This window comes from Eulemur rufifrons, chromosome 17 (assembly GCF_041146395.1).
Source record: "Eulemur rufifrons isolate Redbay chromosome 17, OSU_ERuf_1, whole genome shotgun sequence".
Taxonomy (NCBI): Eukaryota; Metazoa; Chordata; class Mammalia; order Primates; family Lemuridae; genus Eulemur; species Eulemur rufifrons.
In genome coordinates, this window is record NC_090999.1 from 9,909,873 (window position 1) to 9,936,292 (window position 26,420).

Here is a 26,420-nt window from a genome sequence, read left to right on the forward strand (position 1 = left end):
TTGTGCAGCCATCACCATCATTCATTTCCAGAACTCTCCATCATACAAAACTGAACCTCTGTACCCATTAAATATTAACTCCCCAGTGCCCTCTCTCCACAGCCCCTGGCAACCCCTGTTCTACTTTGTGTCTCTATGAATTTGACTATTCCAGGGACCTCACATCCTTGGAATCATACAGTATCTGTTTTTTTGTGCCTGGCATATTTCACTTAGCATAATGTCCTCAGGGTTCATCCATGTTGTAGCATGTGTTGGAATTTCCTTCCTGATTAAGGATGAATAATATTCCATTGTGTGCAGATACCACATTTTGTTTATCCTTTCATCAGTAGATGGACACTTGGGTTGCTTCCACCTCTTAGTTATTGTGAATAATGCTTGAATTTTTCTCAAGGTGAGTTGCCTTTGCCTGGAGGAAAATGTGGAAAATGACCCCTGTAAATTTGCTCTGACATCAAGGACGGGTGACGTGGTAGAGACCTTCATTTTGCATTCATCCAGTCCAAGTGTCCGGCAAACATGGATCCATGAAATCAACCAAATTTTAGAAAACCAGCGCAATTTTTTAAATGGTAACGTATGTTCTGTTACTGGATATGTATTTCCTTTCCCTAATGGACACATTTCTATTTTTCTTCTCTCTCCCATTACATATTCACAGCAATGACTGGGCTTAGCACTTCCCGCACACCAGGTGCCATCTGTATATTGCTTTATTTCATCTTCACAGCCAGCCTGTGTGGCAAGTACTGTCGTCCTCGCCACTTGCCAAGGCACAGAGTGAGTTGGTAATTTGCCCAGAGTCCCACAAGTTGCAGGTGGCAGAGTCAGGATTCGAAGCAGCCGTGTGGCTCTCAGCGTGTGCCCCTCCCAACTATACTGTTCCGTTGTATCCCGCACAGAATGTGCACGAGGGCCCCGTCCTAGGAGGAACAATGAGCAAGAAGGACATAAGGCAAATGGAAGTGGCCAAAGATGTCGGAGACATTCTTGAGTGTATTGCCTACCCATACCTCCCTTCTCCATTAAAAAATGAGAGTGTCTTATCCTTCCTAGCTTCCATTGCTTGAGTGATTATAGAGGAGCCGCAAACACAAAGGGAGCAGCCACACTGCTCTTACGTTGCTTCGTAATAGGTGTGACATCTCTTTGAGGCTGCTGGTGTCTACTCTGGTTTTAATTTGGTGATCAGTGAAGAACTTTGAGAATTCAGTCAGAAGTTGTATGTTCATTGAATCTGTCTTTTCTGTGCCCTTTTCTTCATATTATGCATCTCTGTGCTCAAGTCCAGTAGGATGTTGTAATGTTCTCTGTCACAAGAAAACCACCTCCACACCCTGCATGGCATTCAAGAGCCAGGAACGTAGGAACTCACTGAAAAATCTAAAGTCACATGGCATTTTTGGGCCAGTTGGAATCAGCTGCCTAGATGTTAACTCCAGGTTTCTATTGAGCTTGCAAATGATAATTGTTTACATTTGCAGTTAGAATTGGGTGGATGGGGGCGGGAGGCAGATAGTTCCTGTGGAGGTAGAAGGTTGAGCTCCTGTGGCTGTGAGAGAACGTGGGTCTCTTTAAATGTGTTGTTCTTAAGTGGTGCATTAAATACCAGTCCATAGCTTGGGATCAGGAAATCTCTAAACTTTTACCATTGTCTTTAAAATAAAATGAACTGCCCCCAAACTGCAAGCATGATTAGGCTATGGTATTAACGTTTACTTGGCGCTCAGTCTTGTCGATAATCATACCCTGCCGTCCCCAACCCCTGTAAGGGTCTGGCATGTTAGGGACCGGGCCACAGAGCTCTGTCCCTGCCTACCCACCACCCTCCCCAAATACATGGAAAAATTGTCTTCCATGAAACTTAGGAAGGAGGGGGCATACAGCAGGAGGTAAGTGGCGGGTGCGCCAGCAAAGCTTCAAGCTTCATCAGTATTTACAGCCATTCACATCACTGGCATCACTGCCTGAGCTCCACCCTCCATGGAAAAATTGTCTTCTACGAAACTGGTCCCTGGTGCCAAAAAGGTTGGGGAACCTCTGATCATACCTGTTCCAGAAAATTAAAGGAGATCCGAATGGATGGGGTGGGAGCTGTGGACACGTCCTTCTCTTTCTGGCTCTCCCCTTACTCCTGTGAGAGGCCGAGGCAACACAGATTGTAGACTGCCTCTGGCTACAGGGTACTTTCCTACACATGGCCGCTGCTGGGGGTGGGGGGCTGGGTATCTGATTATGGTATTTCTCAAAGGCTGTAAACTTTAATTTGTGTTAGTGTTTCCATATATCTTATTTGACATGATTCCTGTGTTTTTCTCCAGATTATGTGAGAAAGCTAAATCACTAAAGTCACAGATGGGACAGCAAGGGGCCTGGTGGAGCTCCTTTAACACATTAACTGCCATGTGAGTTGTATTTAACTCATGCTAGTTTTAAGCCCAGGGCCTGTGAAGCATATGTAACTCATACATCTATTCACCTTGGGAGCCACAAGAACTATTTTTCAAGTTGCATGTAACTCATGCACAGAAAAAAATAACAAAGTTTTCATTAAATTAGAAGGATCGTTTTGTTTTTGAAGTTTTTATTCTGTTTTCATAATAAAACACCGTGGCCCCAATTTTTCTTCTGTGGCAGTCAATGTGTTAACTTCCCTTGTGTGGTTTGTTCAACCTACAAAAGAGAGGTGGTCTATAAAACCACCTCTGAGTATGGTAGCCAAGGGGTTAACTCCCAGCCTGTTTCTTGGACTAACTACTCCCTGGTTTAATGTAGTCTTTGGAGAAAGTCACGCTAACCTCTCCCACAGTGGGAGCCAGTTGGTGCTGCAGGCAGTCTTGGGTGACTCTGCCCCAGCATGGCTCTGGTCTGCCCGTTCACACTGGCCATTTGCTGGGATGCTCTGGGTAGATGCCACTCCTTTCTCTTTGTGGGACGCAAAGGTACTTCTGCCTGCTGTCTGTGGACTGCTTCCACTGCCCCCATCAAGTCGTTTTAACTCCTTAGTAAACAGGACAGTAGCACATTGCTCACTCCCTTACTGGTGGATGGTGCCAGTCTGTGGCCTCCAGATGTGTGCGCTGCGGAAAGATCCTGGTGACCGCAGGCTGTCTTGATTACTTACCCTGTGACCAGCCCATGGCACATCTGAGCCCAACGCTCCTTTAGATCGCCTCATGTTCCTTTTCCTTTTGCCCCGCCGTGTGCTTTCCCTCGGTGCCCTGACCAGTCTCCTCTGTGTCTTGCTTGTTTTACAGCCTTGACATCACCGATCGAGTACCAGAGGAACCACAGCGGGGGCGGCAGCGGGGGCGGTGGGGGCGGGGGCGGCGGCGGCGGGGCCCCCAGCAGCGGAGGCGGCCACGGCGGCCCCAGCAGCGGTGGCACCAGCAGCGGCCCCAGCTCGAGCAGGAGCAGGCCCTCCCGGATCCCCCAGCCTGTCCGACACCACCCCCCTGTGCTGGTCTCCTCTGCAGCCTCGAGCCAGGCAGAGGCAGACAAGATGTCAGGTATGTGCAACCCCGGCCCCTCACTGCCTCCCCCCGGTGGCAGCCTGGCCTTGGAGGCCGGCCTCAGCCAGCCCTGCAGGCCGCCCCCCAGCGGAGACGCCGAAGGGCCCGAGCGAGGAGCCGAGCCCATCCCCAAGATGAAGGTGATGGACAGCCCCCGGAAGTCGGCCGCGGGCGCCAGCCAGGACGCGGGCTCCAAGGACGCGCGGGGAAGCCCGGGCTCCCTGCCCCTGGGAAAGCCCAGGTCCGGGGCCGTCTCGCCTCTGAACTCTCCGCTGGCCACCGCGTTCCCTTCTCCTTTCGGCAAGGAGCCCTTTCCCCCCAGCAGCCCCCTGCAAAAGGGGGGCTCCTTCTGGAGCTCCATCCCCGCCTCCCCCGCCAGCCGGCCCGGCTCCTTCACCTTCCCGGGGGACAGCGACTCCCTCCAGCGCCAGACGCACCGCCACGCGGCCCCCAGCAAGGACACGGACCGCATGAGCACGTGCTCGTCGGCCAGCGAGCAGTCCGTGCAGTCCACCCAGAGCAACGGGGTAAGCGCGCCCCACCGCCTCCGCCCCGCCAGCTCTTCTAAACCTCCTGTGTCACCGTCGCTGTCCTCGTACTAACTCCGGCTCTCCAGCGCTGCTGCCGCAGTAATCGCCTCCTCCCGCGCCGCGGCGACGCTCTCGGCTCTACTAACTCGCTCCTTGCTTTGTCCGTGTCTCCTTGATGAGGGAAGCAGATCGTTAACCTTCTGAATGCAACACCTTTAAAGCTTTCAGTTTTCCAGCCATCAAAATACCCTGGAACTTCCTTTTCGGTTCCTGCCTTCCTCTCGCAATTTTTCTGGGGGAGGAGCCTTTTCCCGTTCTCTACCTCTTACTTCAACTGAAATCTGTACACTTTAAGCTTTTTGCTCATCGCTTGGTTTTGCTCTTTTATGCCTTATATTATATTGTCTTTGTGGCTGGAAAAAAAATCCCTCAAGAAACTTCCAACAGCAACTCAAAGCAAACAAAGCTGACAAAATGGGGGGAAGGAATCTATCCAGTGGGAATATTTTACTGCACTCCAAGGTTCGCTCTGGAAGAGAGACTGCTCTGGGCAGCTGGCATCGTGGCTCCTGCAGGTGGCGGTGCAGTGGAGCCCCGGGAGGAGCAGTGCCCTGCATGGGCAGCAGGGCCGCAGCGTGGGCTGGGGCATCCCGCCTCGAGGCTGGCCAGGGCCACTTTACCCTGCACTCACTCGTTTTCTCAAGCAGAAGGGTTACTATGATGGGTTTCCCCCCATTTCCTGGCTTCCTCACTGTCTACGCACCTGTTCCCTACACGGCACCTGGCCTGGCCCCTAACACTTTCCTGAAGGCATGCATGAGTGAATAGAACTGTTCTAATGAGTGTATGTTTGATCACTTTATAAATTTTTAAATACATTTCCCTAAAAGGGATTGTGTTTCTCTTTATATATATTAAAAAAAATCTGACTTTTGCATGTCTCTTTCCTCTGGACTTCTATTAATACCTTGCTTGGTTTACTTGGTGTTACTCTTTCTTCCTATTTTTTGTTTACATATTTTGTTAAACTCAATTTTTGTATTTAATGGAGAAAGAAATTAACAAAATGGGTCATGATACATTTATTTACAGCTGAGTATTATTATCAAAAATAAGCGTCTGGCAGACATCCTACAGAGCGTCCCAATTAGACTGGACGTGCTCAGTGGTCAGGTTAGCGTCAGACCTGGGTTTCAGTCAGGGAAAGCGATGCAGACAAGCCGTGACAAGTGGCACCTGCCAGCGCTGAGTTGAACACTCAGGATGCAGACATGGCCTTACAGCTGTGACCCTCACGAAATCCGCCAGTCAGCATTTCTCGTGCTCATCCTAACCTGGACGCTTTCCCATCCAGTACAAGCGGAGTTCTCAGAGTCCGAGTTTCGGAATGAATACATCAACTGCTCCAGCACAGGAGCCGACACTGGTCTTCTCTGGACGGTCACGAGTAGACGTGAAGAATGGCCACGGCCGGCTCCATCCCAGCATGCTGCCTCTGAGACAAAGGTGTAGGATAAAGGGGGCGTACGTTCCATGAGTTTTAGGTTTGGAAAGTTGCCTTTGCTTTCTCTCTTCCTCTTCCCACTTTTTCTTATGTGGTGAGTAACCTGGAAAGGGAAATTGCCGAACAGTGTTTGAGATGAGTCACAGTGCCGTACAGAAATGCCTCAGAGGCTGGGAAGATGGCCAGAGGTCCAAAGTGGGATTTGGAAATGTCCTCCAGAACCCTTAAGTATTTGGTTCACAGGAACTGCCACCCTGCCTAGCCCCTACCCGTGTGCACTCCTGTCCCCCTGGCAGCTCCTCAGAGCCTCCCTCCTCTTTGACCACATCTGTCAAGACCTCTGTGGTTACAGCCAGTGGTTGTGCCTAACCCACAGCCCAGGTCTCTCTTCCCCCTTTAGATGGGCACCTTCTGCAAAGTTCTGCTGAAAGCAGCAGTACAGTAGGTGTGGATCAACCCAAACTGTGACTGTGCCAGCCGCTCTATGGTCTGGCCTTTCAGCCTGTTTTATTAGGCAACAATAAAAGTCCACACACATTGGAGTCGCTGCAGCCCTGCCTTTCTCTTGCAGGCCAGGTGGTCCCGTGCAAAGTCACTAACCTCCTACGACAAGGGACTGATGACCACGCCCGCCCATTGGCAAGGCAGTTGTGTGAATTAAGCAAGATAGATTTGAAATGCCTAATACATGGCCTGGCATGCAGGAGGTGTTCTGAAAATACTCATAATAATAGCTATTATTACTGCGGTAAGATACTCAAATTATGAGATGTAGCTTGGTATATTACCAAAAGCAGCTGTGCTGAAGATGTTTTTTGTTTATATATTCTAGCAAATTCAGCTTTGTAATCTCAAGACTATTGAGTGTTGCCATGTAAGTCAGCATACCAGAATACATGCTAAAGGTATAGAATTGTATAAAGGAGCACGCACAGGCTGAAGCCTGACGTGTAGCACCCTTCACAGCAAGGGACCACAGGCAAGAAGTGAGCCTCCATGGAGACGGGCACAAGGAAACAGACCCCTCCTTGGCAGAGACAAGAAACAAGAGCTGAGCAGTGCCGCTGTGTCTTAGTTTATCTACAGCAGGCCTAGGTTCGTTGCCCCGGCCCCTGGAGTTCCCAGTGGCTGGCCTGTTGGCTTTCCTGCGCTTGGCCTCATGAGGAGAGCAAGAGAGTCTCTTCTCACTTTTCCCCTCGGCTGGCTTCGATCTGCTCCAGCATGTCCTTCAGCACCCAGTAGACAGGGATGAGCGGCAGTATGGCGGGGTTGACTGACCGGTTGCATCTGCACTGACCCAGGATCTCCCCAGGGCATCTGAGAGCCCAGCAGAAGCTGGCACCTTTGGAGTCCTGACAGTCCACGAACATCCCACAGCGTCACCAATGGGAGCCTCTGAGAACAAGCTTCTGGGAACAAGGCACCAGATGCCATTTCCACATCTTGGTTTGATAGAGGGGACTTGGGCAAGATGTCGCTCAGGAGCTGGCAGGGGCCTCAGCTTTCTTCTCCTCCCCTTGGAACAGTAGGTCACTCACTAAATGAGAGCCTGACTCAAAGACTGCCATTTGTGTTTCTTCTGCTCTGTGGCTGCGCCACTCAGCGTGTGGGCCCAGGGACGGCCTTAAGGAACCAGCTTTGCTTTGCCGTGGTAGCCTTGCCTCATCAGCTGGGCCACTCAACACCTATTGAGTGCCTACTGTGCGTCAGTCACTGACCAGAGATCAGGTGTCACCAGGGCTGCAGAATCAGGGTGGGGTAAGCATTCCCACGACAGGTCTGCTCCTGAAGTTTGAGTCCAGCAGCACTGTGATGCTATGTGATATGTTCCGATGGCAGCAGTACCTTAGGGACACTTGAATCATGCAAGCTCGCAAGAGGGCCACCCACCAAGGGATGAGTAATGGAGACAGAGCAACTGTCCATAAGAAGAGAATAGTAGTTGGTTTTACTTTTCAGTGTTTCTACCATCTTCATTTTGAAGGGAAGAGAGGTAGAAATTAGATATGTCAGCAACTGAGCATGATTCTGGAATATGCGTTTCCAATGAGCGTTTTGTTGTGAAGATTTAGGGACTTCTCCATTATCTGATCTGTCAGTGAGACAAAGAGCAACTCTTTGCAGCTTTTAAATTTAATATCTCATAAAAAAATAGCTATATTCACAGTGACATTGCTTTGTTTGGGTTAGGAATAACCCAACATGCTGTCGGCATGAGGTCTAAGGTATTCCCGTGAGCATGCAAGGAAGATCAGACTAATATCAGATAATATCAAGCTCCCAGAAGTTAAGTGTCATTATTGTGGTGACTTCATTTTAGATTGTCCCTAAATTGCTTTCTAAAGAAATCTTATTTTCAATTCTTGAAAAAGATGCACAAAGTTAGCTTGTGTGAAGGAAAAGTTAAGTGTCTCCATGCCTGTCTGGGGAGCCCTGCACTGGGTCATGGTGCACAGTGATGCGTGATTGTACATGAGTAGGTCTCGTTTCAGTTCCTCTCTGCCTTTTCTTTTTCATCTTTCCCTCTACAGAGTGAAAGTAGCAGCAGTAGCAACATCTCCACCATGTTGGTGACACACGATTACACGGCAGTGAAGGAGGATGAGATAAATGTCTATCAAGGAGAGGTCGTTCAAATTCTGGCCAGCAATCAGCAGAACATGTTTCTGGTGTTCCGAGCCGCCACTGACCAGTGCCCCGCAGCCGAGGGCTGGATCCCGGGCTTCGTCCTGGGCCACACCAGTGCAGTCATTGTGGAGAACCCCGACGGGACTCTCAAGTGAGTGCTTGATGGTAAAGCTGGTGTGGCGGGTGGCCACGGAGAGGAGGGCACAGCGCAGATGAGGCACAAAGACCCTGGAGAGGATGAAGCTTATTGAAGGGGAAGCTGTGTCTGTTAGTACAAGTTCATCTCTGAGCAAAATGTGCAGCCCTAAAGGGAAGATGGGTCTCCTCCCGTCTCTCAGACTAATCCTGACAGGTTCTTTTAATAACCTGCATTTAGAAACAAACAGCTTTTTGAGGTCACGAAATAGGGCACGACAATAATTTAGTCCTGGGAGGTCTTGGGTGGGGAATGAGGACTTTCTGAGGACCCCTAACTCATTTTCAGGGCTGTGTTGGAATGACATCTGTGAAGATGCTCATTCTGTAAGCCATAGGTAAAGACCTGTGTGACACCATTGGCATCACGCTTTATATGCTGGAAGGTTAATTCATTTAAGAAACTTCAAACCAATTTTGTTGCATTAAACATTATTTTAAAGAAAACCAAATTTGGGTGTTGGTTTGTAAAACTCTTCCCTTTTCTGAATCTCCTTGAAATGTCCACTATGATAGAGGCCCAGCTAGATGGTTTCTGGAGGTGGAAGCATCATAGGACTTTGTGACTTTGATGTCCCTAAAAGATCAGACACGGTTGTGTCCTCCCCACGCAGGGCTGCACCCTGGCCTGGTTTGCAGTGTGGGCTGTGCCACCATCTCGGTAGCTCCCTGTGCCTCTAGGCTCGTGCCCCACAGGGAGGCTGGCTCCAGCTCAGGCTGCAGAGGGCACCTCTTTCTCCATGACAGTCCCTTGTCCTGTTTGTCTTTGTACAGAAATAGTTTTTCCTAGTGCATTGCTTAGGAATCCCATTTGACAGCTTTCTGTATGTCAGTCATACCTCAAGAAAGTGGTTTAAAAGAAAGAGAGCTGAGGAGAGAAAAATCCCATTTTATACTTTGTTGCCTTAAAATACATTCTTATGTTCTACATTCTTAGGGTTCTCTACAGAAGTAGAACCAAGAGGGTGTGTAGATATAGACACAGAAACGGACATACCTCGTTTTATTGTGCTTCGATTTATTGTGCTTTGTAGATACTGCATTTTTTTTTTTTTGCATATTGATGGTTTGTAACAATCTACCAACAACCAAGTCTATCAATGTCATTTTTCCAACAGCACATCATCACTTCCTGTCTCTGTGTCACACTTTAGTAATTATTATAATATTTCAAGCATTTTGATCATTATGATATCTGTTGTGATGATCAGTGATCTTTAATGTCACTATTGTAATTGTTGTGGGTACGTCACGAACCACATCCCATATAAGACAGCAAACTTAATCAATAAATGTTGGTTGTGTTCTCACTGCTCCACCAACTGGCTGATTCCCATCTCTATTCCTCTCCCCTGACTCCCTATTCCCTGAGATGCAACAGTATTGAAATTAAGCCAGTTAGTAACCCTACAATGGCCTCTAAGTGTTCAAGGGAAAAGAAGAGTCACATGTCTCTCACTTTACATCAAGAGCTAGAAATTATTAAGCTTAGTAAGAAAGACATGTCAAAAGCTGAGGTAGGTTGAAAGCCAGGCCTCTTGCACCAAGTAGCCAAGTTGTGAATGCAAAGGAACAGTTCTTGAAGGAAATGAAAATTGCTACTTCGGTGAACAATGAATGATAAGAAAGCAAAACAGCCTTATTGCTGATATGTAGAAAGTTTGAGTGGTCTGGATAGAAGATCAAAGCAGCCACAACATTCCCTTATGCCAGAGCCTAATCCAGAGCAAGGGGCTAACTCTCTTCAATTCTCTGTAGTCTGAGAGAGGTGAGGAAGCTGTAGAAGAAAATTTAGAAGCTAGTAGAGGTTGGTTCATGAGGTTTAAGGAAAGAAGCCATCTTCATAACATAAAAGTCCAGGGTGAAGTAGCCAGTGCTGATGAAGAAGCCAAAGTTATCCAGAAGATGTAGCTGAGGTAGGTCATTGATGAAGGTGGCGGCAGTAAACAACACATTTTCAGTGTAGATAAAACAGCTTTCTATTAGAAGAAGAAGTTGTCATCAAGGACTTTCATAGCTAAAGAGAAATCAATGCCTGGCTTCAAAGCTTCAGAGGATAAGCTGATGCTCTTGTTAGGGGCTAATGCAGCTGATGACTTTAAGCCAATGCTCATGAACCATTCTGAAAGTCTAGGCCCCTTAAGAAAAAAATTATGCTAAATCTACTCTTGTCTGTCCTCTAGAAATAGAACAACAAATCCTGGCTGATAGCACATCTGTTTTACAGCATAGTTTACTGAATATTTTAAGCCCACTTTTGAGACCTGCTCAGAAAAAAAGATTCACTTTCAAATATCACTGCTCATTGACAATGCATCTGGTCACCCAAGAGCTCTGATGGAGGGATGTAAAAGAGGGTTAATGTTGTTATTATGTCTGCTAACAGAACATCCATTCTGTAGCCCATGGATCAAGGAGTAATTTCAACTTTCAAGTCTTATCATTTAAGAAATACATTTTGTAAGACTGTAACTACCGTAGGTGGTGATTTCTATAATAGATCCGGGCAAAGTAAATTGAAAACATTCTGGAAAGAATTCATTCTGGATGCCATTAAGAACATTTGTGATTCATAGGAGTAGGTCAGAATATCAACATTAACAGGAGTTTGGAAGAAGTTGATTGTAATCCTCATGGATGACTTTGAGGGGTGCAAGACTTCAGTGGAGAAGTAACTGCAGATGTGGTGGATATAGCAAGAGAACTAGAATTAGAAGTGGAGCCTAAATACGATGTGACCGAATATTTGCAATCTTAGGATAAAACTTTAACGAATGAGGAGTTGCTTCCTATGGATGAGGAAAGAGTGGTTTCTTGCTATGGGATCTACTCTTGGGGAAGATGCCGTGAACACTGCTGAAATGATGACGAAGGATTTAGAAAGTTACGCAAAGTTTGTTGATAATGCAACAGCAGGGTTTAAGAGGATTGACTCAAACAGCATCCCATGCCACAGGGAAATCTTTCATGAAAGGCAGAGTGATCAGTGTGGCAGACTTCACTGTTTTAAGAAGTTGGGCAGGGTGCAGTGGCTCATGCCTGAAACCCTAGCACAGGTGTGGGGAACCCGCGGCCTTAAGGCCACATGTGCCCTTCTAGGTCCTTAAGTGCGGCCTTTTGACTTAATCCAAATTTTATAGAACAAATCCTTTTATTTTTAATACATTTTTGTTCTTTTATATTTTTATTTTATTTTTAAAATGAATGTGTTTAAGATAACCAAAGAATAAGTTTCAACAAAATAATCCTTCAGATTGACTGGCACAATTAGAACATTAGGAAGCCCTAAGAGCTAAATTGACACCTACTATGCTCATGATTTAGTTCTAACTGGCACCACTACCACACGAGGCCGGCTGGCAGGAGTTTATGGCGGTTGCATAAGCCAGTCTGTTACCAGCCTTTGACAACAGTGCACTGCGTTTCTCTTTGAAGTGGAGTTTGTGAATGGTTGCATCATTTGGTAGTATTTTTTAATTCTGTCTGTTTAACAGCCCATTATGTCAAAGATCAAGAGAATGCTGAAGAAAGAAAGCAGATTTTTTAATGAGGATTGGGGAATAGCAATGTTATCTTGTTTCTGCTAAAGATAAGATCATTTTTGCAACTGTGTTCAGTAGAACTAGAAAAAAAAAGAAAAAGATGATTTGCTTGCTTTGTGATACTGCAGTATCAACATTAAAGAAATTCAGTGCTCATCAGCATTATAACACTCGTGAGGACCACAGATATTTTAAATTAGAGGGAGAAGCAGGAAAGGTTGTATTGCAGAAATCAAAAGATGCAAAAGCAAAGACAGTTCTTTCAAGCAGCAATAAGACCTGGAAATAATGCCACTGAAGCAACTTAGAAAGTAGCTTTTATACTCGGGGGAAAAAAGGGAAGCCATTCAGTGATGTAGAAATTGTGAAAGAATGCATGGCTGAAGTTGTAGGATACTTAGACCCCGATACTGTAATAAGTAAAAACAGCTTCCTCTTTCAAGGAGAACCATAACTGATCAGCAGCATGAATTAGCCTTCAATTTAACAGAACAACTTCATGCAGTACTTCAAAAAGAAAGAATATATTATTCAGTCACTTTGGATGAATCAACTGATACAACTGACTCAGCACTTTATTCAGTCATAACAGAAGATTTTCTTTGCTGCAAAGAGTTACCCACTTTGGGCATTCTTGCAAATAGACCACAGGGAATAGATATCTTCAACAACTTTCAATATAAATGTCATGAAGTTGGAGTGAATTTGGTAAATTTAGTGAGTGTATGTACAAACAGTCGGTACACCTTCCATGATAGGAAAACATGAAGTGTTTATTGCACAGATTTAAAAAAGTATCAACAGATCTAATGCTCTCATTTCTTTTCATTGTATTTTGCATCAGCAAAATCTCTGTGCTAAAGCTAGTATTTTAAGTGACACTTTGCAACAAGTTGTAAGTATGTTAACTATAATTGTGCAAATGCAACACTGGCATAGTCAGTTTTATTTTGTAACATGGTGAACTTGAAGGATGAGGTATTCGGTGTAGATTTGCCATAGCATTCTAAAGTGCACTGGCTATTGCAGGGACAGGTGTTAGCCAAAATTTTATCTCTGCGAGCACAGATAGTTAAATTTGATGAAGAACATAAGAATCAGCAATGTGAACTATTGAAAGAAGACTTCTATAGGAAAGCAGCATTTCTGTGTGATGTCATGTCAAATCAAAATAACTTGAATATTTCTTTGTAAGGTAAAAATAAGTCTATATATGATATGTGGCAAAAAATCCAAACATTTTGGAAAACTATCTTTTTTCATAACTTGCTTTATTGTGATGGTCTGGAATGGAACCCCCAATATCTGCAAGGTATGCGTATATGGACACGGGTTTGTTATAAGGAATTGGCTCACACAGTTACGGAAGCTCCAAGTCCACATCTGCGTGCGGCCAGCAGGCCGGAGACCCAGGAGAGCCGATGGTGCAGATGAAGTCTGAAGACCGTCTGCTGTAGAATTTCCTCTTTCTGTTTTCTTAAAGCCTGCAGCTGACTGGGTGAGGGCCACCCACATTAGGGGAGGGTATCTGCTTTATTATTCCAATTAAAATATTAATCTAATCCAGAAACATCCCCACAGAAACACTCAGAAGAATGTTTGGCCGAATAGCTGGGCATCCTGTGACCCAGTAAGGTTGACACATGAAATCAGTCATCACACACTCCATTCTGTTTTAATCTTTAAAATTTGGTTTAAGATGATTTTGTCTTCTGGGTTCTTGAGAATGACAGAAAAGTTTTCTTCAGCAGAGATCACTGTTACTGGAGGATGTTCAGCCACCCCATATGCATATAAGTTGAATATTCAGCCTTTCTCTCATGTTGCCAGGTACCGTTTGCTGCATGTCGGAAAGGCGTGAGATTAACAGTGTGTTCTTTTCCCCCTAGGAAGTCAACATCTTGGCACACAGCACTCCGTTTAAGGAAAAAATCTGAGAAAAAAGATAAAGACGGCAAAAGGGAAGGCAAGTTAGAGAACGGTTACCGGAAGTCACGGGAGGGACTCAGCAACAAGGTATCTGTGAAGGTGAGTTTCAGGGGCTCCAGGAACCTGCTTGGCCCTCCGTGAGCAGAAAGAGTCAGGGAGGCAGAGCACTCGCAGACCTGGGGCCTGGGTTTGCTCCTGTGTAATCTCCCTCCTGCCACTCCGCCCCCTGCCCTGTGAGCAGCTCCCTGCAAGGTCTTTTCTTGTTAGGGGGCCGGTCTGGGACTGTGCTGGCTGGCACAGGGATGCATGCGTCCTACAGGGAAACAGGTAGACACCTGCACACCTCACCAGGTGCACATGTGGCCTATGAAGAACACAGTTAGGTCCCCGGGTGAAGCACAGAAACAGCGCACAAAGCAGCTGTGGCTCAGGCTTCCTTCGGTGTCCTGCATAGACCAGAGGGGAGGTGACCAGCTGTGAGGACACCCCTAGGTTCTTTGGCTTTCACAGATTCCCGTGGGGGTCTCGTCAGTCAACTTTAGTCCTCTGTAATCAGATTGCCTGAAGCCTGTGGGGGTCCCTCCTAAAAGGGACTCTGAGCACCTTGGTCAGGGCACTGGCCATCCTGCACTAGGAAGATGTCCGGGGACCGGCTGAACTCAGCCTGTAGGATGAGAAAGATTAACGTCTCTGAGTTTAAGCCATGTTTTTTGTGTTTGTGGGTAGGAAGGAAAAGACTCACCCAAGTTAGTGTGACACTCACCTTTCAAGTACAGTGAAAACGTGGTCTATTTTGATCGCTACCCAGGCAAGCCAATTTCTGCTGATCTTTTGATGATCGATGTAGCCCCGGAACGAAAGTAACACACCTTAAAATAGCTCATGTTTTTGGTTAATACCTGTTTGCCTTTTCCATTCCAGCTTCTCAATCCCAACTACATATATGACGGTGAGTCCTGTCGTCTCTCTCTGCTAGTCTTGGAGGTCATAGATCTGTGGGCCTGTTTCAGAGCACTCGAGTGGAACCTCTGGAGATGGGTTTTTGGTGGCGCTCTGGGCTGGGGCAGCAACTTAGGTCTCGTTAGTGTGTCAGGGATGAGTCGGGGGGTGCGGGAGAGGAGCCCAGGGTGACCGGCCTCTGCCACCCTCTCTCTTACAGTTCCCCCAGAATTCGTCATTCCGTTGAGTGAGGTCGCGTGTGAGACAGGGGAGACCGTTGTTCTTAGATGTCGAGTCTGTGGCCGCCCCAAGGCCTCAATCACCTGGAAGGGCCCTGAACACAACACCTTGAACAACGACGGTCACTACAGCATCTCCTACAGGTGAGGGAGGCCCTCTCTGGGGTGGATTTTGCTGGCCGGGAGCACGGTCTTGTTATGTAGGGACTGGAAACTCCTCCTTCACCGGGGCTGACGTGGTGGATTTCATCAGCCACCTTGGCACCCTCCTCTGTCCGTGAGCACACACTTCATGCCTGGGTGTGTACCTCCATCCGTATGGAGCTCCGGCCTCCCTGTGACCCCGCGCGAGAGAGGTCAGCACTGATGGCAGGCGCTGAGCCTTTCTGACGCCGGTGTGTTCTCCTGTGCGCTGCAGTGACTTGGGAGAGGCCGCTCTGAAGATCGTTGGCGTGACCACGGAAGACGACGGGATCTACACGTGCATCGCTGTCAATGACATGGGTTCAGCCTCGTCGGCGGCCAGCCTGCGAGTCCTAGGTAAGCTGCGCCACGCAAAGGGGCCTCTACCTGAGGGCACAGTCTTGCAAGAGTCTCCTTAGGTCCAGAGTACCCCTCACATTTAATGTGGCCTGAAATATAGAACAACAGGTCACTCGTGGGGCCTTCCAAAGAGTTGCTTGAAGTAGCAGACCACAGGCTGGGATGTCACAGGAGAGTGGCCTCTCAGTGCCTCGCATAAGGTCAGGGGAGGCACCAGGGCTCCCGCTGCTGGGAAGGGGCTGGGGGCCTGTGCGGTGAAGGCCTCTGGCTGCCCACCGTGGAGCACCTGGGCCTCTAGGGACCAGCCTCTGAGTTAGAACAAGGTGATTTTTGTGCTCTTAGGACTCAAAAATGCATCCTTGTATCCAGCTGAATCTGGATCTAGCCCAAGTTGGTGTCACGGAGAACGTAGGTAACAAAGAAGGAAAGGAGGTGGCGTGGCTGAGCCCCGGCCCGGGCAGGCTCTGCACCTGAGAGCCTAACAGACACCTGGTCCCCTCGGTGAGGAGCCAGGCTCAGGCTTGTCCGGAGCATCCCGCTAGGACGGCGTCCGCCACGAGCCCTGCTCACTCTGTTCTGAAGACCTCGTTCTCTCTCCTTAGCTAAACGCTCAGCTCCTTGGGGCAGAACAAATTTCCTGCCGTTACCCTTGACATGGGCAGGTGCTCAGAGGGCGGCTGTGCAGTCCAGGGTAGCTGAGCATTCCCGTCCCCCCAGGAGTGGGGAGCTGCTTCCAGGAGGGAAAATAAAAATCCAAACTAAAGGGCAAATTGAGTCCGGGAACACACCGTATGTAGACAATAAACAGAACTCGTCTTAGAACTTTTGTCCCAGATAATCTTAATTCTGTAGATTTAATCTCATTAAATCAAACAAAGGACTTGTTCTGACTTTTTGGATCATAGGACAAGAAAGAGAAAATCTTGAATTTGATAGTAAAAAATCACCGATTTTCTGATTTTAAAAAGACATTACAGAAATTATAAAGGTGATTCTTTTGTATTTAATAAATCACTAGTGAAAGCTTAGGGAGTTTAAAGGCACATAAGATATCTCTACTGTGCGGAGATGCAAGTGGGAAAATAAAGGAAAAAGAAATGCATCATTCTTTCTATCGCACTGATCCAGCTGCAGCCCTTACATTTCTCCAGAAGAATCATCTTATCACAGACTATTCCGAGATGATCTTTCTATTTCCAATTGTCCTCTGTGAGAAGCCATTTTATTTGCAGGCTTCCATAATCTGGCGTTTTGTTTTAACTCTCCTGTCTGTCTGAGGCTGCTCCCTCTGTCGTGCTGTGTGCAGCGTGGGCCTCAGTCACGCTCGAGATCAGGGAGTCCAGGCCACGCGAGGGAATTCTGAGGCCAGAGGAATCGCTCCTGCACCCACCAGGACACACACAAGCTCCCATAACCCAGGAGAATGACACAAGCAGAGAGCCCCACTGTGCCGCAGGCCAGGGCCACGGTTGCTGTTAGTGAGGGTGAGAAGGTGTGATCTGGAGGAGCCGCGGGGGCCGCTGCTCGCTGCATTTCTGTCTCGTGTTCTGATTGGTGACATGTATGTTTGATGTACGTCACTGTATATATGTAATGCTTGAATAAAAACATTTTTTTAAAAAGCCATAACCAAGCTCTCTCAGTAAAAAGGAAAAAAAAAAAAAGAAGAGGAAAAAAATATTGTCTTTATGTGGGTAAAAGTCCAGTATTTCTTTATGGGATTTGGTAGAGTTTCAGAACTCCCTAGTAAAAATAACTTTATTTTTATAAATAAGACGATCAGTGCTTAATCACCTGTGTGATACAAGCCGTGCCGTGATTAGGAGACCCTCAGCCTACGGGTGCCGTGAGTCAGTGGCACAGTCAGAAGTACTAGCCTTGCCATTTTTAAAGCACTTGAAAGCAGTGCGAATGGGCTGACAACGACGGAAGAGACCGCGGTGGATTGTGTCCTCTGGTTTAAGGGACCGCAGTGCAGTCATTGCCTCCGGTGTGTCCTGCAGGGAGCACTCGAGGCTGTGTGTGCGGGTGCTCTTCCGGGCTCTGGAGGCTAGAGAGGCAGCTCAGACGTGGATGTGTGACCGTCACATAGTGTCTACACACACAGCCTTGACAACAGTGCTAGTGGCAGCACGTGGCACCCACAGGCGCTGCTCACCTGCTGTGGGAGGACAGGACTCCCAGCCGTGAGTGAGGCAGGGAAGGCCCATGAAGGAGGTGACATCGCCCCGCAGAGCCTTGAAAGATGGATCAGATTAGACATTAAGGAAATGCATTCCTGGTGACAACCTGGGCAGAGAGGAGGAAACTCAGATGAGGGTAGGAATGAGCAAATGCCTCAGCTGGGCTGGACCACAGGGCAGGGGAGAGGGCAGAGGAGGAACTGAGTGGAGAGAGGAGCCCAGCAGAGTAGGGTCAAGAGTGTCGGGCAGCTGCGATGGCGGCTGTGCTTCCCGGAGCTGTCTGGCAGCTGGGCCACTCGGTCGGGACTCGCCGCCTTAATGCTTCTTTTCGCCGGAAGGCTGTAGAAAGATGCTTTATGTGCCCGTGGACATACATAACAAACACTAGGTTCATTACTGACAGGTGCCTTACAGTTGGCCCCAGCATAATAAAATTCTGTGTTTGCAGTGTATTTATGATTTATTAACGATCTAAAGCCCTGTGAATGTTAAGTAAACATAGTGAACGCTTGCTCTGGTGGCTGTGAAAGGCGTCGTCAAGAGGAGGGACCAGCCCAGCTGTGAGGCCGTGTGGCCGGGCCAACAGGAAGGGACTGTCTGTAGCAACAGTATGCACTGGAAATAAAATGAGAGCCACATATGCCATTTTAGATTGTTCTAATAAGCACATTTTTAAAAGTAAAAGTAATTTTACTAACATTTAATGTAATTGAATATATCCAAAGTATTTGCTTTTAACATGAATCAATATTTGAAAAAATTATTAGTGAGATACTTTTAGATTCTTTTTTTCACCCTAAGCCCCGATGCGCAGTGTGTCTTCTACCCTCACAGCACATCTTCACTCGAGCGAGCCACGTGTCCGATGCCCGGTGGCCACGTGTGGCTGCTGTTTTGGAAAGTGCGTGACTGTGGACTTCTTACCCAAGAAGCTCCGCATAAAATGAGCTCAGGGAGGTGCTGCTCTTCTTGCAGGTCCAGGGAGCGATGGGATCATGGTGACCTGGAAAGACAACTTTGACTCCTTCTACAGTGAAGTGGCCGAGCTCGGCAGGTACGACGTGAGAGCGGAGTGTGAGGCAGAGCACGCCGTGGGTGCACACGGAGAGTGGGTCTCGCCAGCAGGGGGCAGCCGTCTGCCCTGTGGCTGAATCGTAGCCCCTAATTGCCTTCCGACATTAAACACTGGGATATAAAGAAGCCGTTGCCAGCGGGGGTCCAGGGGAGAAGAAAGGCCCGGTGCCATAAGCCACCCACAGATGGGAAGAAATAGCTTCCCTCCTGCGCATCTAGAGTAGTACTAGCTCTGTGCCATCCTTGGGGAACCCAGAAAAGAGCCACTCAGGTGCTTCTTGTGGGACTTAATTCTCTCCTTTCCTTTGGGTTTCAGTTGTGCATAGAGATTTAAAGGAATTACGTTGTGATTAGATGGAGTGTCAGGGTCTGAGAGAGGATTCACCACAGCAGGGCTGTTTGTCCTCACGAGGGGAGCGAGGCCCAGGTGGTGGCTTGGCAAGTGCCCTCAGGCAGCCCGGCTCCTGGGACTGTGCCGCCCGGGCCACACAGCGCGCACCCGCGTCCAGGCATCACATCCCACGCGGCAGGAAGAGCCAGGTCACAAAAGCATGACAGCCTTCTCTTGTCCCTCTCCAAGAGCTCTCTCAGAAGCTCCAGCCAGCCACATCCTTGACGTTCCTGTGGCCATAACTGGCTGCAGGGCTCCTGTCAGCACATCTGTCCGTTATCTGTTGCTGCGTCACCAGTCACACTGGTCCCCGCTGTCTCCTAACAGTGGTGACGTGTGTCCCCTCCCAGTGCTGGGGGGGCATCAGGCAGTCATTGTGTTGCTCTCTCCTGGCACACCTGTGCCTCACCACGTCAGAGGCCTTGTTGGACACTGGCCTCTTTGCACGTAGACTTTCGCCCTGGGCCTCCTCACAGGCTGGCAGAAGCATCTGGAAGAGCAGAAGCCAAAGCTGCAGTACGCTGGCGGCCCAGCCTCAGCAATCAGCAGCCGCAGTCCCCTGTATTCCCTGGGTCAGAACCCGTCACCAACAGCCCAGATTGAAGGGGGGGACCTCACCTCTCAGTGGGAGAAGTGGCGAAGCGTGGCCACCTTTAACCCCCACGGCCTGCGCCTGCCCCTGCTGCGGGTTTATTTATAGTCCCCAGGCGTGCAGGACACACGCGGCCCTCCCCCGGCCCCCAGCCCTCACCCTGTGGTGGCAGCAGGCCCGGGCTCGCGGCCCAAGGGTTTTTCACCCCGACCCAGTTAAGGTGCGGTGAGGGCCCTGGGTGACCCGTTGGGTACAGCTCCAGAGACCATGTGTCCTGCCCACACCCTCGCTCCCCACGAAGCCAGCTGGAGCCCATGACCGCAGCAACGGCCCTTTGGAAAAGCACAAGAGGGACCGGCTGCCCGGGACGCACCAAGCGCTTCATCCAGGCTTCCTCCCAGGGCACGAACGAAGGCAGAGCTGCCTGGCAGGGTCGCGGCTCAGAGGCCTCGCTCTGTCACTTCTGCCACGTCCAGTGGCCAGTGGCAGCCCCAGGGCGAGGCCTGCCCAGACACAAGATAGAAGGAGATCGAGGCTGCCCAAGAGGGAGGCTGGCAAGTCACATGGCTGAGGGACAAGGCAGGATTTGGGGGCCACTGTGGCATAACAGCCCCTACACAGAACAGCCAGAGGAGCAGGGCCTGGGGACAGGGTTTGGGTCACCACAAGGCAGAGGTAGCCCCCCATCGAGTCCATTTAGGGTAACAGAGTCTTTCTCCTTGACATGTCAGAGTCCTCTGAAAATTGTCTTCCTGACATATTTTACAGGGGCAGATTCTCTGTCGTTAAGAAATGTGATCAGAAAGGAACCAAACGAGCAGTGGCCACTAAGTTTGTGAACAAGAAGTTGATGAAGCGTGACCAGGTCACCCATGAGCTCGGTATCCTGCAGAACCTCCAGCACCCCCTGCTCGTCGGCCTCCTCGACACCTTTGAGACCCCCACCAGTTACGTGCTGGTTTTAGAAATGTGCGTACACGCCTGGCCTCCTCCCCTCTCTGTGGCCCTGGCCTCGACTTCAAGTGGTTTTGTTGCCTGTGTTTGTTCTCTAAGAAGAATAGAAACTGGGTTTTTAGAATTCACAGAACTCTTAAAAAATATTTACTATGGGAGATCTCAGTTTTAGACCCTTCCAGTAGTGGCAGAAAGAACGTTGGTCCTCAACAGGGGCTGCCTGACAGGGGTGACAGGGGCAGGACCCCGACGTGCCCAGATGCGCCAGGCTACAGGCTCGGCTGTGTCTCAGCCGATCCAGAGATCCCCTGTGTCCAGGGACCGGGGGCGTGGTTTCCAGCCCCTCTCCCTGGCACAGAAAGCACACAGAAGGCGGCAGACTCTGGCCCGGTCAGACCCAGCCTGGCCCCAGGCCCTGCTCTCCCCTCATTTCTCAACTTGGGTGTCCCTTAAAAATCACACCGACTTTGGAGGGTCGTTGGGGGGCTGAAATGACGTATTTGTGAGCCGGCGTCCCAGCCTGGCCTGGCCTGGGAGCTGCAGGACCTGGGAGGGCTGCTTTCTGGCTACTGAGAACCAATAGCTACTGCTCATCTTCCCCGGGGGTTCTTAAACTAGAACTGTCACTCAGGTCCTTGTCAAAAATCTCCTACAAGGCCTTTGTTTCTGGACTCAAATTTCAGTGCTTTCAGCCGTCGTTTCTTTTCACTGGGAAACTGTGTGGTTTGGCTGCAGCATACTGTTAGCAGGATTCATTTTCATAACAGATTGCTGCCAAACCCTCACTGGTTTCTCCCCAGTACCCGACTGGTTGAACCGTCCTAGAACTTTCTGCTTGCCAGGCAGAGGGCAGCACAGGCTGTGTTCAGAGAGGCCAGGGCCAGACCGCCTCGGCCGGGATCTGGCTCCTCCGCTGACCGGCTGCGGGACCTGGGGAAGGGTTCACACCTTCTTTGTGCCCCAGTGTCTTCACCTATAAAATGGGGACAATAAAGCCCTCTTCTCAGAGAGTCAGGAGGATTAAATGAATTGATAGAAAGCACTTAGTCCCTGGCACATGGCAGTGCTGCATAAGTGTTCTTTAAATATTAAAAGTGATTTCGCAGTAGGAAGACTTTTGAGTCCAACGTTAAGCACTGGCTGCGTTGCCTTATCCTCTGGCTCTTTACTTACATCACCTTCCCTTGGCCAGTTTTGCAGATGAGGGAACTAAGGCTCAGGGAGGTGGGGTGGGTGTCCACCTTCCTCAGCAGATATTTGCAGAATGTGCGCTGTGGCCTGGCACCACCCGGTGGCTCGGCCCCGCCATCTCAGGGGCCGGATTTGGACCCTGACGGCGCCCGCCTGCCAGCCGGTCCCCTGAGATTGCCAAGCCGTGTTCCCCACTCGCATCTTCACAGGAGAGCTGCACAGAAGTCTCCTCCTTACCTGCTCCTGCCTCCCGGTAGAGGAATTAACACAATCCTGAAATGCCAGTAAAACATTCACGATGGGGCCAAGTCCTGCGTGTTTATATCGTAGTGGCCCAAACAGGCCTGTACATTGACGCGCTCATTCCTGCCTCTGCAGGGCTGACCAAGGTCGTCTCCTGGACTGCGTGGTGCGATGGGGAAACCTCACCGAGGGGAAGATCAGAGCGCACCTGGGGGAGGTTCTGGAAGCCGTCCGATACCTTCACAACTGCAGGATAGCACACCTGGACCTAAAGGTTGGCGGGGCCCGGGGCAGCCCAGGGAGGGTCTGACCACACTCGGCTGGGCCACACAGGACATGCAGCCCCCTCTTAGCTTGTCCTCGGCAGCCAGGCCGGGAGCCCCCAACGGACTAGGGAGACGTGAAGCGGGGCAGGGAGTGGGAACACTGACTCCAATCTCTGTTCCCAAGAGTTGGCAGTCAGCAGTGCACACAGCCAGTGAAGCGCTGGGCGGACACTGGAGGTCCTCCAGCCTTTCCTGGGACTTTCTGAAAGTTCTGTTTCGCTCAGTGGGTGTGGGTGCTTCTGCGGTAACGTAGACAAGGAAGAGAGTTTTCCTCTTAGTTCTGGGAGGAAAAACAAACGCCCAGCTCCACAAAGCGGCCTTGTTCACTTAGGCTGCTCGGCAGTGAGACTTCCAGAGAGAGCTGCGCCCGTTACACCTTCCTCCTCCTCACCCAGGCCTGCGCGTGTGGGCTCATCCCGCGTTGCCCGTGAGCCGTTTGTTCCAGTTGTTCTTTCTGCCTCCCCGTAGGTTCCGAGGACCATCACAGTAGCTTAAGACTGGGGTGGTTTGGAAATGACGGTTGTCTTGTCCTGTATTCTAGCCTGAGAATATCCTGGTGGATCAGAGTTTAGCCAAGCCGACCATTAAACTGGCTGACTTTGGAGATGCTGTCCAACTCAACACGACCTACTACATCCACCAGCTACTGGGGAACCCCGAATTTGCTGCCCCCGAAATCATCCTTGGGAACCCTGTCTCCCTGACCTCGGATACCTGGAGTGTTGGAGTGCTCACATACGTGCTTCTTAGTGGCGTGTCCCCCTTCCTGGACGACAGCGTGGAAGAGACCTGCCTGAACATTTGCCGATTAGACTTTAGTTTCCCAGATGACTACTTTAAAGGAGTGAGCCAGAACGCCAAGGAGTTCGTGTGTTTCCTCCTGCAGGAGGACCCTGCCAAGCGTCCCTCGGCTGCGCTGGCGCTCCAGGAGCAGTGGCTGCAGGTGGGCACTGGCACCGGCAAAAGTGCAGCCGTCCTCGATACGTCCAGACTGACTTCCTTCATTGAGCGGCGCAAACACCAGAATGATGTTCGACCTATTCGTAGCATTAAAAACTTCCTACAGAGCAGGCTTCTGCCTCGAGTTTGACCTGTCCTGAAGTTCTTTCTCATTCTCTTTCACCTGCCAATCAGCTGTTGATTTGAATTTTGAAGAGAAAACAAACAAACATACTGATCAGCTGCCGGTCTGTTCGTCGTGTGAAATTGCATTCCAAGTGGGCTGTGCTCAGCAGTGCTTGGGCTCAGAGCTGCGAGCTGCGCTGGGGTGGAGGACCTTCCGTTACTCTCTGCCAGAGGCAGAGATCGCATTGCTGTATCACAGTATTTTATTCAGGTTTCTGCAAAAAAATAAAAAGATACTTTTTTAAACAAACATGAATAGAATTTTGCAAATTTAACATTTTCGAGATTTATTCAAGGAAACAAAATGCCTATGTTCAACCACTGGTGTTAACGAACAAAACAAAGATACTGTGCATCTCTGGGGAAGACGCACCCAGGTGGCGGCCACGGCCTCGTCTAGGACTCGGTGTCCAGCCGGCTCCGAGCTTTTCCAGCCGCCTCGTCTGTGTGTGTCTCACCCGGACACCAGCCAGACTTGGCTTCTGGAACATGCATTCAACCTCAAACTTTTGCATAAAATAGAATGAATTGTTTTGCTCTGATGAAATGTAGGCCTTACTTGTATATAAGACTGTTCCTGCCTTCGGTCTGTCATTTCCCACCTCCCTCCCCCACCCACCCTGGGCTTCCTCTGGGGGTCTGAGGGTCTGTCCATCAAATGCAGACTTCAGGTGGGGTCCTGCCCTGCGGCCCCTCCCCCACCCCACCTCCAGCTGTCAGTCAGATTGTTGAGCAGTATACAGTCAGATGAAAATACTGTAAATGCACTCATTGGGGTTTTTTTGGTTTTATTTCATATCATGTGCAATGTTGTGGCTTTAACATTTTATGCAACTATTTATGAAGACCTCTGTTGTACCTGTAATAAATATATAGAAAAAGCACATACTTCGTACAGTGAGCTTTATGGTTTTGTGTGTGTGTTGGGGCAGGGGGGTGGGGAGGGTGGGTCGTAGCCCTGTGCCATCTGTTCAAGGAGACTGAACTCTTCGTGAAATTTGTCGGTTTTAAGGACTGTAAAAAGTTATTTCATACTCTGAATATAAAACTGGATAATAGGGTAATGTTTTAAAATTAATTATGCTATTATTCAGAATGCCAAAGTATTATTTTTTTTCCCAAAATCAGTCTGGACATTTACTACTTTTTAGACTTTTTGACGTTCAACTTTCTGTACAAAAAAATTGGCTGGATTTTGAGCTTTTGGTAAGAAATAAAAGCCAATTAAGCACTGGCCGCCCTGAGGCTGGTACCCAATGCCCGAGTCACTGTGGCAGAATTCACGCTGGTATGGGGAGTCCCTTCGACACGAGAGGCGAGGTTTCTGGGCACGCTTGAAGTGTTCTGGATGTCTTTTTATCTTTGTTATGTGAAGTACACTATAAAAGAGACCAGCCTGCTTCCCAAGCCAGCCAGACACCTGGGTCTTGAGCCATAAACTGGCATAGTTAAGCTTTGCAGCTTCCAATGTATTTTATTTATTCTTTTGTTGGGTTTTTGTTTGTTTCTTCTTGTAAAATTGTACAGAAACTTTTTAAAAGAAATTGGATTAAAAAACTGGATGTGTATCGTAACCTCATAACTTTTATTTGTGTATTGTTTCTTTTATTATTTCAGTTAAATTTTTACATTATTTTGCATGTATATTTCTTTGTACAGAGACCTTACATGTTTACACAGTATGATGTGATGTAAATATTTTATTTTGCCATCAGTTATTTTAAAAAATTAAACATATTTGCTTGATTTTTGTGTTAGGCTTTTTATTGAAATTGGTCACTATTAAATCGGAAAGAGAGATGGCTGAGGGTGAGACTGAAGCACAGGCCTCGTGGGTGGGAGGGGGGAGAACATTCTAGACTGGGAATCTTCTGTACACGCCCAGAAATAGGAGTTGCCGTGACTCCTGCAGACTGGCACAGACACCACACTCCGGACACTGGCGGATAACCAGGGTGTCTGCCGACTGTTCACAGTGGCGTTGTAGCTCATCCGGTTAGAGTATCTAAGGCACCTGGTTCCCTGAGGAATGTAGAATCGTAGCAAAGGGAAGAGCTGTTTCATCCCGGCCTCAGAAAAGCAGAGTTAACGTTGTCTAGATAGATTCCAGAAAACAAAATGCTTAGTTTCGAGCACCATATTACAAATAAACCAAAGATCCTGCACGTGCGGAGAAGGCTCCCCAGTGGTGGTCATCCCTTGGTCCCCAGCTCCAGGGTCCACCTGGCCCTGGGAGAACTTGCAGCCACAGCTTCCCTGGGTCTCCCACTGCGGGCTCTGCCGGCCCCACTGCTGCCAATACGTTATTTTTCCTGATGGCCCATATCTCTTACGTTGACTCTTTCTGGCCTTCCTTCTGGGATGGTGACTTTGATTGTTCAACACACCATAAAGAACAGGTTTTCTTTTCCATCTGTTTGCTGAAATCCGGGACAGAAAACTGATGTGAAAGGACATTTGTGCCAAGTCTCTAGGTCAGGGGGAAGCTAGCTCCCTGAGGTGCGCGCCCCTCCTGAGTCCCAGGGGCACCCGTGGAGGGACAGGAAATGGAAGGTCGGTTCTAATCCAGCCCCGCAGTACTGCGTCAGGCCAGAGCCTGGCCAGCGCGGGGCCAAACCTCAGCAACACGAGAGACGCTGGCTGAATGACGGAGACATGCCTGTGAGGTCAGCAGAACCTAGACTATGCACGAGTGAAAGGTACTTGGGTGTTTGGTCTGTCAGGACCACTATCTAGATCTTTTTTCTCAAATATCAAGATGTTTTACATTCTGCATG

General features: G+C 49.0%; 1 protein-coding gene across 1 annotated transcript in view; it reads left to right on the plus strand.

Annotated features, from left to right (window-relative positions):
• TRIO (trio Rho guanine nucleotide exchange factor) overlaps window positions 1-25,389 on the plus strand; it is a 332,548-nt gene extending 307,159 nt beyond the window's left edge. Inside the window, exons 47-57 of the mRNA XM_069492180.1 lie at window positions 398-575; window positions 3,261-4,042; window positions 8,081-8,328; window positions 13,804-13,942; window positions 14,765-14,792; window positions 15,003-15,165; window positions 15,440-15,561; window positions 18,723-18,801; window positions 20,573-20,773; window positions 22,328-22,466; window positions 23,060-25,389. Coding sequence (XP_069348281.1) covers window positions 398-575; window positions 3,261-4,042; window positions 8,081-8,328; window positions 13,804-13,942; window positions 14,765-14,792; window positions 15,003-15,165; window positions 15,440-15,561; window positions 18,723-18,801; window positions 20,573-20,773; window positions 22,328-22,466; window positions 23,060-23,608 — 2,628 coding nt within the window. The 3' untranslated portion in view covers window positions 23,609-25,389. The remainder of the gene's footprint in view (window positions 1-397; window positions 576-3,260; window positions 4,043-8,080; window positions 8,329-13,803; window positions 13,943-14,764; window positions 14,793-15,002; window positions 15,166-15,439; window positions 15,562-18,722; window positions 18,802-20,572; window positions 20,774-22,327; window positions 22,467-23,059) is intronic.
• The last annotated feature ends 1,031 nt before the right edge of the window (window positions 25,390-26,420 follow it).